The sequence below is a fragment of the Daphnia pulicaria genome, chromosome 5, assembly GCF_021234035.1.
Source record: "Daphnia pulicaria isolate SC F1-1A chromosome 5, SC_F0-13Bv2, whole genome shotgun sequence".
Lineage (NCBI taxonomy): Eukaryota > Metazoa > Arthropoda > Branchiopoda > Diplostraca > Daphniidae > Daphnia > Daphnia pulicaria.
This window is the reverse complement of record NC_060917.1, coordinates 4,041,506-4,057,502: the sequence shown is the minus strand read 5'-3', so window position 1 is coordinate 4,057,502 and position 15,997 is coordinate 4,041,506. Positions and strand designations below refer to the sequence as shown.

At 44.3% G+C, this 15,997-nt stretch overlaps 1 protein-coding gene and 1 long non-coding RNA gene across 2 annotated transcripts; one reads left to right on the top strand and one right to left on the bottom strand.

Annotated features, from left to right (window-relative positions):
• Positions 1-29: 29 nt before the first annotated feature.
• LOC124341213 (erlin-1-like) lies at positions 30-2,022 on the top strand. The gene is made up of 9 exons (XM_046794220.1): positions 30-179; positions 291-409; positions 478-558; positions 623-676; positions 805-859; positions 940-1,046; positions 1,109-1,260; positions 1,334-1,515; positions 1,598-2,022. Exons 2-9 carry the CDS (start codon positions 302-304, stop codon positions 1,834-1,836), a joined length of 978 nt encoding a protein of 325 aa, XP_046650176.1. The 5' UTR covers positions 30-179; positions 291-301; the 3' UTR covers positions 1,837-2,022.
• On the bottom strand, positions 1,908-15,777 carry LOC124341575. The gene is made up of 2 exons (XR_006918491.1): positions 15,549-15,777; positions 1,908-5,883 (listed from the first exon to the last, which is right to left on the bottom strand). It is a non-coding gene; the product is annotated as an uncharacterized LOC124341575 (long non-coding RNA).
• Between the last annotated feature and the right edge of the window lie 220 nt (positions 15,778-15,997).

Sequence of the window (15,997 nt, the reverse complement as noted above, 5' to 3'; positions counted from 1 at the left end):
TTTAAAATTAATTTGACGTTTTGTAATCTTATTTTAAGTAGAATTTCTAGAGTTGGCAACTCGGCAACCGGTCTATTCTTCTGTTTATTTTAACGGACCGTTTCCATAATCGTCTGCCTCACAAAAACGAAAAAATAAATAAAAATAAACCCATTCTGATAGTGCTGATAAGTCTCCTGGTAAACGAATTGTTTTCAATTTACTTCCTTACAGATTACTTATCATATACAGCCAAAATGTAATCATTCATAGTATTTTAAATCGTTTTATACCGTTTACGTGTTTTCCAGCTTCACTTAAAATGCCGCCTTCAGTTGGATCGTTTGCTATTTTGATCGGAACTTTAGCCGCCCTGTTCAATTTTTCTTTACACAAAATCGATGAGGGATATGTCGGTGTTTATTACCGGGTTAGACCGTGTTTATTATACTACAATAACATCTAATAATTATGAGTTTTTTTTTGTTTGTTTTTCAGGGAGGTGCATTGTTGAAAGAGACAAGCAATCCTGGATATCATATGATGTTTCCTTTTCTTACTACTCACCGATCAGTTCAGGTTAAATTCGTAAATGCCTTACAGCAAAAACTGTACAGAAACCCCAAACTTATTCCTTGTGTAGGTTACTCTGCAATCAGACGAAGTAAAGAATGTACCGTGTGGAACTGCTGGCGGGGTAAGTCTTTTCAGTCAAACTATTTATATTATACCTTGTAAATCATAGTACAGACAAAATCTTGCTTTTAAACTATTTCTTTTTTAATGTAAACTATATTAGTGTATCCATATTTTTGTTTGTTACAGGTCATGCTTTACTTTGACCGAATTGAAGTGGTCAATATTTTAAGTCCATCCAGTGGTTTGTAGTATACTTAAAAAATATGCACCTAATCCCTTCCCTTAACATTAAGATTTCTTGGTCTTGTTTGCACTTTGCAGTATACGAAATTGTCAAAAACTATACAGCCGACTATGATAGAACGCTAGTATACAACAAGATCCATCACGAACTTAACCAGTTTTGTTCTGTGCATACTCTCCAAGAGGTAAAAAGAATTTCCCAAGTTAGGATCTATGGAAAAGTTTAAGAACCAAATTTCGACGTTAGGTCTACATTGATCTGTTTGATCAGATCGACGAAAATTTAAAGAAGGCCTTGCAAGCAGATTTGAATGATCTTGCACCGGGTTTGCATATTCACGGCGTGCGCGTCACCAAACCCAAAATTCCTGAATCTATTCGAAAGAACTACGAACTTGTGTAACAAAATTAATGTTTTTCCTGGTTTTTTACAAGTGAATCTGAACTCGCATTGATCATTGTGATTCTCTAGGGAGGCGGAGAAAACCAAACTGTTAATTGCACGAGAGTATCAGAAAGTGGTTGAGAAAGATGCCGAAACCGAGCGGAAGAAAGCCGTTATTGAAGCCGAGAAAGAAGCTCAAGTGGCCAAAATTAATTTTGAACAAAAAGTTATGGAGAAAGAATCAGTCAAGACCATGTCCATCATTGAAGGTGCTTTTTATCATTTTTTGTATATATATATTTTTTTAGACTCCTTAATTGCTTAGTGCTTGCTCATCTCATTCTACTGTAGATGAAATCGTTACCAACCGACATAAGAGTCGCGCAGATGCAGATTACTACTCGCTTGAGCGACAAGCTAAGGCCAATGAGTTGCTATTGACGAAAGAATATCTGGAACTCAAGCGCTACGAATCCATCACGGCCAATACGAAGCTATATTTCGGAGCCAACATTCCAACACTTTTCATGGGCGATCAACAGCCTTCTAGTGGTAGTCTACCAGTAGTAACCGAAAAAGCCTCGAATTAATGAAGAGAAGCGGCACGATCCGTTTCCTTTCCTTGGTCTAAATAATAATAAGTCGAGTCAATATTTTTTTGCTACGAATTTTCCATTTCTTCTGTGTACACTTGTGTGGTGACACACTTTCTACTAGATGTCGCGGCGTGCTGTGTACTGAAACGAGCTGAAAAAAAAGAAACAATTTTAATTGAACCGTGCACTTATTTCCCCCAATGTGTCTGATCGTTGAAATTCACCCACTCGCCATACATACACATTTCGGCCCACCTTACACGCTATTCTGGGTTTTTTAGTTGATGTTTTCGTTGCGCTCCGTGGCCCTTCGGCAAGACTTGTTTCCCATTCTTTGCTTTGGGTTGTCCGTTTTGTTAACCAGTATCCACCGGTCTGGCTTTTCCCTCCCTGTGCGCCTCCCAATAGTAGCTCTGATTTCTCCCCGGATCAATCAACAGCAGCAGGCTTTGCTCGACCAGAAGTTTCCACCACCCGCCGAGTCTTAAGTCGACTCCAACAGCGCCACCACTCGACGGACGAAGAGTACCAAGAGTTGTGCCCGTCTCTCTGAACAACGCGCAGCACCCCCGAAAGCAAGCTGTTACTACAACCACCAAACGGGCGAGAGCTCGAGTGTTTCTCCGCGTCGCGGTCGACGTCCGCTGCTGATCAATACGGCCGGGGCCTCACAGTGTTTGAAACAATCAAAAAAAAGGATTGAGCGCATATATCGGCCATTTAGGTAACCAACCCGGAGAGAAAGAAAGAGACGGGGGGTGGAGTGTGGTGGAAAGAGAGAAAAAAAAAATCTTAATGAATCAGTTCCCATCGATCGAAACAAGCGGCGAAGAAGTCGGTGGGGAGTTGGCCAAACGGTTTTTAAAACGTCCATTTTATACTTTTCGGTGAAACTGGTGGCCGCGCTCTTTCGAGTCTTGCGTTAGGTTGATTATCGATAGTTTCGCTGAGGATTAAGAAGCAATAAGGGTGGCTGGCTTTATGATGACGCCAGAACACGCAACTTTGGGATGTCGAGCGACAAAGGGGAAAAAAAAAAAAAAAGAGACGAGATGCGCTTCAGTTGGTGCGCGCTCTAGTTGGTGGATGCCTGGTGGCAGCAGCACATCGGAAGCGACGGGGTCTAGGGTTCCATTTAACAAATGAGCAGGGACCCTCGTTTCTTCTTCTTCTTTTTCCGTCGTGTGCTCATAACTTTGCCTAGCTTCTTCTTCTTTCCTTTGGCTCAATTAGGAGAGAGCGTACGGGTAGACAACAACGTCTCCTCCCACACGCATGATAAGGCCAAAGGAGAAGAAGAAGAAGAAGAAGAAAGAAGGAGGAAAAAAGGAGAGAAACAGACAGGCGAGAAAGGGAGGGCCCTCCCAATCGAGGCCATTCCGTCATATAACAAAACAACAAACTCGGCGCCGGATGGAACGAGAATGGCGCTGTGCGCTTCCATGACGACTCGGGCCTTCTCTCTCTCTGTGTGTTTTTCGTGAAAACCGAGAAGCGCATAGAGTGGGAATAAAAAATAAGAGAGAAGGGAAAAAAAGGGGTAGTAGTAGAATGGCTGATGGGGTCAATCATGTCAATGAGCGTGCGGTCTGGTAATCAATGAGAGCGCTGGAAGAGAGAGAGAGAGAGAAAGAGAGCCATCTTTTGAGTGTGCAGAGTCTTTTCGTTCGTCTCGCTTTGCATCTCTGCCTCATTACGGCGGCTGGCGATGGGAAGAAAAGCAGATCGTAGATAGACGACGACATTGGGAAAAGGCAAGAAAAAGAGAGGTAGACCTTGGTAGAGAGATATATCTAGCAGAGTCTAGGGGGTGGAATAGGAGGATACGCGCCGGGAATAACAATGGGGCAAAGATGACTGCATTGCGACTTAATCAATCCACTACTGCGAGTCGGGTAAAAGCTTCGAGACGGAGCCCCTTTTATTTTTCAGATGTTGCTCTGCTCCTGTGCTCCACAACTGCGACGATCTCAATTCGGTAGTCAATTGATGAAAGGAAGTCGATGCCTGGAGGCTATCAACGATTTCCCTTCGATCAATCACGATCAAACGTGATCAAACGTAAGTTGAGTTTGGCGTATGCAAGTGCTCGTTTTCCATCGGGCGACGAGATAGATGAGGGAGTCGGCCGCCATTTTTGAATTGATTAGTTGACACTATGTGAGTGTGTGTAGAGGATTTCGTCCTTGGCGCTTCTTTGCCTCCGACCGCAAGGAGGCGCAAGACGGACGGAGAAGAGAAGAGAAGAGAAAAGAGCATCAAATGGGGCCGGCGACCGTATGGGCAAGGAGAAGCATCGCCGGCAAACAAAAGAGGGGCGAGTCAAAGATCAAGTCAACTTATTATTCCATCAGGTTGTTTCCAGCTAATGGGATCATCCCTATCTCTGCGCCTACCCTATATAAACGCGCCTAGTACGTGTGAGTATTTTGAGAGAATTCCCCGTCACTTAAACTCAATCTCATCCGAGTCGGTTGGTGCGCTAGATGGAGTTCCACGTCTCGTAGCCCCACTCTCTTTTTTAAAAAAGATGGTTTTTTTTCTACAGAGTGTACCGTGTATAATCACAGTGATTGTATCTCGCCCGAGCATGAAGATGAGCCCCGGATGTTGTGTCCTCCTCTCCTTCTTCTCCTCTTTCACCATCTTCTTTATACTAGATATATATATATACATATATATAGGAGTATAGCTTAGCTATGTGTGTGTGTAGAGCTGTTGCGTCTTCTCTCCTCTTTCGGGTTTGCCTTTTTGCCACCGCCATCGAGCAACGCCATTCCGTTTCTGTGTGTGTGTGCTCTTTTCTATTTATACACTACATCATGTCTGTTTAAACGTTACTACGCAACGAGACGACCAAAGAGATCAAGATACTGTTAACCAGCCGATGCAAATAAGAAAAAAAAAGAACCGTTACGGACGTACGGTTACAACAACAACAACGGCAGAGCACCAGAAAAAGTCCCAGCTTCCTCCCTAGATGTGCGTCCGCGTCTAGAGCGCCGACACGGGAGCCAAAATGTCAATTTCAAAATGATGGTAATAAAACAAGAAGAAGAAGAAGTAACAGAAAAAAACAACGGCGCAGCTCAGTGAGTTGTTGAGCATTTTCGACAGAATGACAGCATTACCGCACAGCCATCACCAGGTATAATATAACTTTCATTTCTTATTTTTTCTTTTTATTTTTGAGCCTCTCATTTCTTTTGTGTTTCGCGCTCCGACCCGCGTTTGCTTCTGTGTCCTGTATGTGTGTGTGTTTGCGATCACACACAACACAGTTCGTTGATCTCTCTCTCTCTCACTATATATCTTTTCTTGCTCTTCACTTTATTCGTCTCTCTCTCTCTTTTATACCACCTTTTCGTCAAAAAAAGTTTCCTCGGCTGCACTTTGGAGTTGCAGTGGAGCGTGAATTTCGGATGGAAAATGGGCAAACGGCGAATAAGAGAGAGAAAAGGAAAAGAAAGAAAGAAGAAAAAAAAAACACCGGCCGCGCTCTCATTTGTTACGGATTGGACCCGCACAACACGGTCTCGAATTCGATAGGTAGTGACGACAGAACAACATCAACAGTATCAGGTAGACACACACACAAAGGGAAAAAAGCTGGCCAAGAGACGGCCAATGCACAAGGCCGATTCATTACTCGAGCGGCAAAACATGTCGGACGGGACTTTTGGAAGTTTTCGGCCAAAATCCAATCCACACACGAAAGTTACAAAAGAAAAAAAAGAGGAGAAAAGAAAAAAGGGTGTCCAGTGTGTTTAGGTTAGGTACCCCGTTTCGCACTTGGCTGCTCACCTGTACGAGTGAACGGCCAGTAAGTTCAATGTTCGGGCGGCAAATTCCGATCTGTTGATCCAGGACGGTGCTGTCGCTCTCAGCTTGGCTCCGTCCAAACACCCGTGGTGCGCTGGCTGGCTGGCTGGCTGTCTGTTTGTCCTCGTGTGTGCCCGCACGTGTGTCCGGCCAATCGGCGGAAGCCTCTCAACCCCACTCCACTCCATTCTTCTCCCAATGACATTTGGCAATCAGGTGCTACAAAGAAGAAGAAGAAGAAAAAAGCCGTTAGCAAATTGATTTCTTTCCTCGTCGCTTATAAATTAGGTGATTAAGTTGAAACAGTAATGTTATAGGATCATATACTACATCAGGTGATTGCTCATCTGACGTAACAAGTACATACTTATCAAAGTGGCTGGCTGGGCGCAATAGAGTTATCCAGCAACTCCCACAGCCCATCTCTCTCTCTCTCTCTTGTCGGCTATTTACGATGAGATCATGTTGTCGTTCTCTCTCCTATATCCAACATTATTATGTCTTTTCTTTCTCTCTTTGATTACGAGACGCGCTTCCTCAATGTCGGTGATACGGTGACGGGACATGCAACGTCGCGGTTGCAGGACAATTGGGTCGTTTCCGTCCGTCCGCTTCGCAAAGTATCGCTGTTCCCCTTTATGTCTAATTTCATTTTTAGTTTTTTCTACCTGTGTGTGTCCCCTTTGTCCTTTTTTTTTTGAAAAGAAAAAAAAAATAAAATTTCCTTTGTCAATTTTCTTTCTTCTTTTTTCCACTTATTATTATTTTATTATTGGCCCACTCACTTTTTGTCTATCGATATCTTTCTTTTTTTTTCCGGCTCCAGCCAGCCAGCCAGCCCCCGTCTACCTCGCTTTTCTTCCATCTCGGAAGTTGCGCCATAACGATCCTTCGTGATGATAACTCTATCAGAGAACCAACTGACCGACCGACTACTTGACTTGATGGAGACGAAGGAAGAACAACTCCCACCCGAAAGACAAAATAAAAGGAAAAATAAATAACTCTCAAGTTTCGTAATGAGCGGCTAATTAGTTTCGTGTTCTGTGTGCATTATTTTTTCGCTGGGGAAAATTTCTCATGCTCTTCTTCTTCTTCTTTCTTGTTCTTCTCAAACACGCACTTCTTGTGTGCACACAAAGTCTTTCTCCTCCTCCGGAGTAATGTGTAAAAAAGAAGGAAAATGGCGAAGAGGAGAGTAGGCTAGGTCCTTACAATGCTGCACTACTACAGGATTGAAGAGAGACGCTAGGATTTTTTCCCTTTTAAAAAATACAATAAAAGGGCGGAAAATAAGGGGGGAAAACAGGAGCGGAAGCAGCAGCCAGCAGCGGTGGCCATTTGCTTCATCATTTTTCTGATTTGTTTGTTATATCAAGAGTCGTTATTTCTCTTTTGACCTTATTCGTCGTCTTTCCTTTTATTTCTCTTCTTTCCCTTTTCTCTCTCTTTTACGATGATTACAAAAGGAAGAAAAAAAAAGACACCCTGGTGAACTGCGCCATCATCCCGAAAAAGCGCCGTACAAAAATAAATACGCACGCACCTACCCAAAATAAATAAGAAAAAAGAGGATCGACATCATGTCATTAATTTTCATTTTCATTTCTAATCATATATTCGTGTGTGTTTTTTTTCGGATTTTTATTTGGCGGATGGAGGTGAATGATGTCACCGTCTGGCAGAGAGAGAGAGAATAAGGAAAAGGAGAGAGAGAGAGATTGAAATAAAAACAAAAGAAGAAAGAAGAAGAAGAAGAAAGAAGAAAGAAGAAGAAGAAGCGCAATGAAGCTAAAATTGGGGACGCGGCCAGCGTGAGCGCGGGTATATCCGTTGGCCGCGCCTGAGAAGAGAGAAAATGTCAGTAGTCAAGTGAACTAGATAGGGGCAACAACAGCAATGAAAGAATGCGACCGATACACACCGCTGCGCTGTTGCTGTGTATCATTTTCTTTCTTTTCTTTTTTTATCAGTTCACAGACGAATTGGAACCGAAAACACAAAAAATGCAACAAGGACGACGGCGGCGACGACGACGACAAAATGAGCCGGAGGAAAACAAAAACAACTCAAATCCAGGACGGGTGTGGAGTAGGAGGGCGGCCGCCGCTGGAACAGAATAACCGCACCGGCAAGAACCTCTCGGGAGAAAAAAAACGTCTAATATACACGTAATAATAATGAAAAAAGAACTTTCTCCACGACTGGGAAGGATAAGACGGCGTTGGTGGTGACGCGACGACGACGACGACGACGACGCTCTTGTTTCCTTTTTTTTTCTATTTCTCTCATTGGCCGCCGCCCGCTAATGTAAACAGCATTTCCAGTCGGGACAAAAGAAAAAGGAAGCGCAAAGAAGAAAATCAGAATGAAAAGAGAGAGAGAATGTCTCGGGAAAAGAGAGAGATCACGATTTGGAAATCGCGAGCGCGCACTGTTTAGATCGGTCGTTGACTCGTTTTCAAGTTCTTCTTCTTCTTCTTCTTTCCTCCATTCTCTTTTCATTCCGCTGTTGTTTTTTTTTTGTTTCCACCTTTTTCTTCTTCTTCTTTCAAATGATATCACGAAAGAGAAAAGAAAAAGGGCTCGATATGAAATTGAACACAAATTTTAAAAAATACGACCGAGTAACAGGTCCAGGAATTCTGTTTTTGCGTAGAATCAAAATGAATGTTGGATGATAAATAACAAATACGACAACCTCCCAAAAGAAGAAGGTGGGCGCATTCACAATGAAGAGAGGGGGGACCATCAGGTGTATAGAGAGAGAGAGACCATCGGCAGCGGTGAATCGATCTGTGAAGTGGCAACTATCGTTAAAGGTTGTTGTGCCACGTCGGAGAGAGAAAAATAAGAGAGCGGAACCGACTCGTCCATCGTCTTATGTGTCTTTCCCTCGTCTTCTGGTCCACTCTACAAGGAGAAAATAAGGAGGAAGATAAAAAGGGACACATACCAAAAAGAAGAAAGAAAAGAAAAAATCTATTTAAAAAAATGAATAAAAACGAGCCTATTTTCCTCCGTTCCAGACACGGACCAGAGAAATAAGGAGAGAAAGAGAAGAGGCCAGGTATTGTTATGTGTGAGGGTGCGACGTCCTTAGACTTCCTCCTCCTCTCCTTGTGGGCCATCCAACAGGAGAGACCAGAATATCCCGACAACATAAGAGAGAGAGAGAGAGAGAGAGGAATAACCACATAGTAGTAGCGGGGCGGCTTATCATTGCACATCCGCAATGAATAGAGAAATTGAACACGAGAGATGTAGGACTTTTCCTTCTTCTTCTTCTTCGACATCGTCTGTTGTTTGAGGATAATCTGCGCTTGCGGAATCTCGTTCGAAAGATGAGAAACAAACAGACAGACACACACACGAGAAAATAGAAAATGCGTGGCCCCGAGCGAATAAATGTCTAAAGCGGCACACCTGTGATATGGCGCTATAAGCTTACACCTCGATATCTCCAAGTGAATAGACCTTTTTTTGTTGGGTTCCTATTGGGGGCCGTGGTGGTGGTTGTTGTTGTGTGTGTGGGCACTGAAATGTATGCGCCTGTCGATTTTCTCTCCTCTTTCTTATTCACTGGACACATTCTTCATGCATATTTAGCGAGTCCCAGTGATGGACTGATAATGGGACAGCAGCCGCAGTCCTCCACTGCGGGCCACACCTTCTTTTCTCTCGCGGAGGACGACCTTTTGGGTCAAGTAGCTGCTGGTTCTCTCTCTGCTGCTTCTTTCGTTTTTTTTTCGTTTTTTTCTTTTCGCTGATTGAATCTCATATACCTTTAACCTTCTTCTGACATCTCTCCTTATCCTGACCCATACATGCCATCGCTATTCTCCTGGAAATTGTTGTTTTTTTTTCATTTCGAAATAAAAGGGGAATTAACTTGGGCGCAGGACCACCTGGTGGCCTTGGTCGTGATGAAACCCTCACCTGTGTCTTGTCTATTGTATAACTCTGCGAGGGAGCCAACCGAGAAACTCCGCGGGAAACCATTAGCGGATCGTAGTGCGGCAAGGATCGAAGAGGAAGATTACGACAGATGTAATATCGCCAGAAAGAGAGAGAGAAAGACGCAACATCCGTAACTCGGGGCTACCTATCCGCTGTCCAGCAGCAGCAGCAGCGGATAGATAATATGAAAAGGTTGTATATACTATAGCTCCCCCATTTTTGTTTGTTTGTTGTGCACTGCCAGAGAGAGAGAGAGGCCATCATCATCGTCGTCCATGTTTTTTTCTCTCCTCTTTTTTCTATTATTCGTCATTTCTTTATATTGTTATTCCATATCTCTTTATATATGCTGCTCTGGCTTCTTTTTCTTCTTCCCCCTTTTCTATCGATCTCTGGCCTATCCTCATTCGCTTTTTCCTTATTCTTCATCTTCTTCTTTTCGTCTGGATCGCAGCGCAGTGCATTTGTTATAATAAATAAAAAAAAAGGAAAAGGAAAGAAAAGAAAAGGGGAAGAAGAAAAATATCTCGCAAAAGTTGCTCCCCTTGTCTATTCTCCTTCCGCTTCTACGGATGTCCTTTGACTGCTTTCGATTTGAATAAGCCCCATCCAGCCAGCCACCATCTTCGTCGCCGTTTTCTCCCACTGTATACTACAACCCCCCCCCCCCCTCCCGCCCCATATCGTCGGCCGTGGATAGCGGGCGGAGTAAATCAAGAGAGCGAGCAAGCGAGAGAGGCTCAATGGAAAGAATTGGCGAAGAAGAAGAAGAAGAAGAAGAGGCGCACGAGGTATACATATACAACATAAAATAAAAAAAAAGATTCAAGGAGAAGAAGAAGAAGAAGACCATCTTCTCTATTGATCGGAGCTTTTCTCTCTCTCTCTCTCTGCTCTCTTACGTTCCTCTATATATATATATACCCCCGCAGTACTACTACAACATCTAGTGAATATATATCCCCCCCTTTTTTCTTCCGGCCCTCTCTCGAGAGAAAGACAGGGGCTTGTGCTCTCTCCTGCACAATCTTTTCTCTTATAGTGTGTGTGTATATCTTGCCCTTGCTGTAACTATAAATTCTTCTTTTCTTTTCCCAGTCAGTCTCTCTCCTTTTTTCCTTTTTTTTTCGCCATAGAGCCAGAGCGCGCCGTATAGTAGATACTCGGGCCTCGCTCTTATATAATCCAGCTTGATATAGACAAGTATATATAAGAGAAGGCTGGGGCTATATAGGGTGGGGGGGGGGGGGCCGGCGGACGATGATGTTGCTGGCGACGTTCACGCCGATCCGGGGTAGAAAAAAAAAGGGGCGCCGGTTCTAAAAAGAAAACCAAGGAACGGAGAGAAGGACGACACGAGCCGACGACCGAATCGCCAAGGGACAAAAATCGAATTTTCTCCTCTTTTCTGCGCGCGTATATCTCTCTACTCTCCCGCTGTACTATCATATAAAATATATATATATATATAAATCTACTCTCCTTTTTCCCTCCCTTTTTCTTTAGATTATATTTCTTTTTTCTTTTATTTTGTATGTGCGTGATTCCTTTTATCTTTGACTCTTTAGAGAGGATATCTATCTTGCCCTCCCCACATCATTTTAGCCGGCCGCCTCTCTTGTCTCCCAATCTCTTCATATGTGTAGCGGCCGAGGCTAGAAGCGGAAGAAGATGTACACTATTCGGCCCATCCATAAATGAATACGTATAAATCTATATGCGAGTGCTGTATAGAGGAACAGACACACAAAGAAAGAACGTAGACAGTATAGGACTTTTTATTTCGGCCGACGACACGAGCCCTGCCGGCCCGTGCGTTTTAAAGGTGATCGAGTTGGCGTTGCGCTCGTGTGTCTGGCTATGTATACGTAATATACGCATATGCCTATGTTAGTTGCTTTCTCGCCTGACGTCGTCTTTCGGTGGATGACTATACAGCAGAGAGAGAGAGAGAGACGGAAAAGAAAAGAAGAAGAGGATACGCTGGACGGAGTGGTGGGGGGTGTGCCATCGACTCTTTTCTAGTCGGATTCCTCGGCGTCGTTGACGTCCGAGCAAAAGGCCATCCATCACGGCGGCCGACACCCTAACCTCTTCTCCATCCCTCTCCTTTTGCTGGCTCCTTCTTCTCGACAGTCGACCGACCCACATATATATAACATCAGGCACAGTTTTCAAGCAAAGTAACATCTTCAAGAAAAAAGAAAAACTAAAGCAACTCTATTTTCCAATCTATTTTCGTTGGTGTTTGCCTCCGTTGGCGCTCCCACCCAACTCCCCTCCACCCACATGTGTCTCTCTCTTTCCTCACACACACACACATTGGAAACATGAAAATGATCAAAGTGTTTTCTTTTTTTCATTCTTTTTCATCCAGCACAAATCCTCTCTAGGACAAAATCGCCGAGTGAAAATGTCATTAAAGGATCGAGGGGGTCCTCCGTCGAGGAGTTCATCGATCAGCTCACATCGACGATGAATATTGGCCAGCCTATTTATCACCGTTTTTCCATATTTTCTTTTTTAGTCCGTTCTTTGTCAAAAGAAAATATCAGTGGGGGGTAAGGCTCACACACACACAAGACATGGCGGGTCCGTCGCTGCGCACATGTCGCTCGGGAGCAAAGCGGAGCAAAGCGGAGGAGCATCAGGAGCCGTGGTCGAAAAATAAAAGGCAAAGAACATGTACTCTACAGTCTACACCACTGTCGACTCTCTTTCTCTCAGAGTTTTGTGTCGACATAATCAAAAAAGAGACGCGAGCGGAGCGGAGGGCGACGAGAGCGTGCGCGCGCGCGCGTGTCGCCCGGAGAATTTTCGTCCCTTTTTGTGCTGAGCTGGGATATACGGCCGGCTACTACCCACCCACATATTCCAGCAGTGTACACACACACACACACATGTTCTTTTTGGAACTGGGCACGCGTTCTATAATTGTGACTTTCGGGGGGCCCCCCTCTTCTTCTTCTTTGAGGAAATGTTCAAAAAACCCCAAAACAACACCCCCACCAACATTTGCAGACTTCCCCCTTTTGACGCCACGTACACACACAGACACACAGAGAGAGAGATGGAGGAGTGTGTGGGATAAGCATGTGCCTATGTATTTTCCGGTCACTCTATATTTATTCCTTCCCATTTTTCTTCCTCTTTTTTTTGAGGGGGGATTATTTTCCCGAACGAAAAATAATAATAAATCTTATTATTTTTTTTCTTCTTCTTCTTCTCTTTACGTTGTTGTTATTTCCCCGGCCCCTAAAAATATAACATGTGTATGTACTTTACTTTTTTTCCCCCTCACCCAAAGCATTTTTTATTTCCTTCCTATTCTCATAATCCGAATGCAAAGTTTTAGATTTTTTTTTTCAAAAAAAGGGCTCTTCCCGCCCAATTGGAAAAATGAAATCGAACACGACGTCGCCTCCTATTCAAATGAGACGGGCGACTTCTTATCGAATCAATACGACGGGCTATAGATAGCAGACACACACACATAGTGCCAGTCTCACAGAGAAGGCTGTTGATGCAACAAAAGAGTGCTCCTAGCTTGTCTCGTAGTAAAGGAATAACAATAACAATAATCACGCCGATATCATATCGCTGAATCATAGTCTCTCTATGTAGAGTATACTGCTGCGCAGCCACTCCGGCGTCTCTCCGTCACCTCCGGCTCGATCTGCAAGGAGCAGTGGGAAAAATTCCCAGTAGAGAGATGATGCAAACCTAAGGAGGTTTTTCTATCTTTCATCCATCCCGATCGGGATTGGGTGGGCGGGATAAGAGGAAGAAGAAGAAACGCGCACTGAGCTCCATTGACGTTTGATGACGTTGTCTCTCTCTCTTCTCTTCTCCTAACTCTCGCTCGTATTCTCGTTTGTAAGGAGCGGGGGGAAAAAATAAAATGCCTCGACGTCGTCGCTATTATTGTCCCCGTGCACTCACTCACTCACGCACACACACACACGCTGTTATGGATCTATATTTTCTAGGTGGTGGTGGGTGGCGGGTGGAAATATCTGAATCGCGGAGCAGATTTTTCCCATTTCTTTTCTCTCTCCATGGCACGAAAGAAAAAAGAAAGAAATAAAATCAAAAAAGGTCGTACGTAAAAGGGGGAAAAATCCCTCCATCGTGAAAATGAGTTGGATGGAAAGGAGGAAGAAAAAAAATGAGCGTGAGCGGGAGCCGGGAAAAAATATGAAAGAAATCAATAGATAATAATGGCGAGGGGGGGGGAGAGATGGAGAGAGCAACAGACGCGAATAGAGGAGGAAAGAAGAAGAAGAAGAAGAAAGAAAAAGAAGGAAGAAAAGTGAAATGTCATCGAGTCATTGGCCAGAGGAGTATCGCCATTCCCGGGCGGAACGGGCCGGATGCAGATGCATGCAACGTGCAGCCGGCGGAACCAGAAGAAGAAGAAGGGACCTCTTCTCTCGCCGTCGTCATATCTGGCTATATCTTCTATTCTATACGTATATATCCCCCCTCTTAACTATTCTTCTATGTCGTCGTCGTCGTCCATTTCTTTCTTTCTTTCTGTGTGGTGCCCCTGGAATTTCCCACATCTTGCGAAGAAAAGAAGAAGGAAAAAGAAGAAGAAGAAGAAGAGCTATTTCTGTCAAATAGTGGCAAACCTTTTGGGCGGATATCTAAGTTCGAGGGGGGGAACCGAGTGTGTCTGCCCAGCACACCAAATGGAAGATGCATGCGCCGTCCGCTTCTTCCGAAGAAGAGACTGACAGCGCGGGTCTCTCTCTCTCTCCGTCCGTCCGTTCGTGTGACGTTAGAGGCCAGCAGTTACAGCCAAAGGCAAAGAGGGGAGGTGTATTGATGAGGCTATTTCCACCTCGACTAATTCCGTACTAACGATCCTTGAAACACACACTCGCAAGAGTTTTTCGGCGGGGGTTGTATATATACTTTTCTCTCTCTCTCAGCTGACTACTGGCCCGCCCCTTGATGCCTGCTAGTAAACACTAGACGCTACTACTACTGCTACTGCTCCTGCTGCTACCCGACCGGTGTGACGACTTGTCCGGTCGGAAATGGCTCATCCCCGGGACTGGCCGCTGTGGAATTGGCCGTCCATCATCACCTCGCGGCGATGAGGTGCCGATGAGAGCGGCAAGTGCCGCCACCGCCGCCGCCGTTTCTTTCTTCGATTCAATTCAAAACCAAATTCTCTTGCCCAATCTTTTAGCTACTACGGACGCCGACGTTTTTCATCCGCAATTTCTATTTGGAATGTTCACAGGGACTGCCCTGACGGACGAGATTGGAAAAAATAAAAAATAAAGAAATGGGACGGCGACTGTGTGATGAGCAGAAGAGTTTACCTTACGGCTTTAGCGGCCTATTAAGCGCCACACTTGTTACGTAAATAGGAGCCCCCCGGGACAGACGGACCATGTTCTACTCATCTCGCCAGGATTTTCTCAATGATTTTTTTTTTTTTTCGTATTTTCCGAGTGGGTGGCGGGATTAACCGCGTTTGATGGGCGCCGCCCAGCAGCACAAGAGCCCTTTTGCATGGCCATTTTTCGCTCCGTTAGCTTTCTCTCTTGTCCGCTTCCCCTGGCCGTCCTCCTCTTCTTCCGACAAATAACTAGCCCCTTCCTTTCGACCACCATCAACGATCTTGAGTGACAGCCAGACGGGCAAACCTAGGAGAGACGGGTCGATATATAAGAATCTATATGCAGACGCCCTCCTTTTATCTATACGCCGAGATGACACGCTTCAATTTCCCTTACGAGGAGGTGCCCGTGTGGCGGCAGGTCAGTAAACAAAAACGCCAAGAGAGAAAAACAGTTTCAGTCAACCGCGCATGGCTCAGAAATAATCGTATTCCTTACTATCTAACGATTTATAACCAATGCCATCAAAAAATCAAAAAAGGAAGAATGGAGATAAATCGGTCTTACCTTTGTGCCCGGGAAATGTACGGCCAGACATCCACAAGTGTTCCATCCGGAAGAATAGTTAAATGTACACCAGTCTGGATAGGAAAAAGGACGTCCTCGTGAATACACCCACACACACATGGGTATACACGAGGACACAGAGGATTTAAAGAAAGGGGAAGAAGAGATCCGTAATTCCATCGGCATCGGTAGTTTCTTCAATGAAACAGGATGCTGTTTATCAAAACATAAAATGAATAAAAATGGGCTACGAAACATATTGACAGATAGGCTACAACAAGTCAGAAAAATTTGAGAATGTGACAGTGGGTAAACTCTCATTTTTAATATAAAGGAGAATTTAAAGGTTACATGTAATACACTGTTTTCATGCAAGTAATGCAATGTTCAAATATCAGACAGGTCACAGGTTAATAAAAGTAACGAAAATCATTACCCATATATATGAT

What these genes read in the sequence shown, in the direction of transcription:
- LOC124341213 (XM_046794220.1), top strand. Translation starts at nt 302, where the DNA reads ATGCCGCCTTCAGTTGGATCGTTTGCTATTTTGATCGGAACTTTAGCC. An exon ending in CGTGTGGAACTGCTGGCGGG is followed by an intron (nt 677 to 804) that starts GTAAGTCTTTTC and finishes TGTTTGTTACAG; the next exon opens with GTCATGCTTTACTTTGACCG. An exon ending in CTGTGCATACTCTCCAAGAG is followed by an intron (nt 1,047 to 1,108) that starts GTAAAAAGAATT and finishes TTTCGACGTTAG; the next exon opens with GTCTACATTGATCTGTTTGA.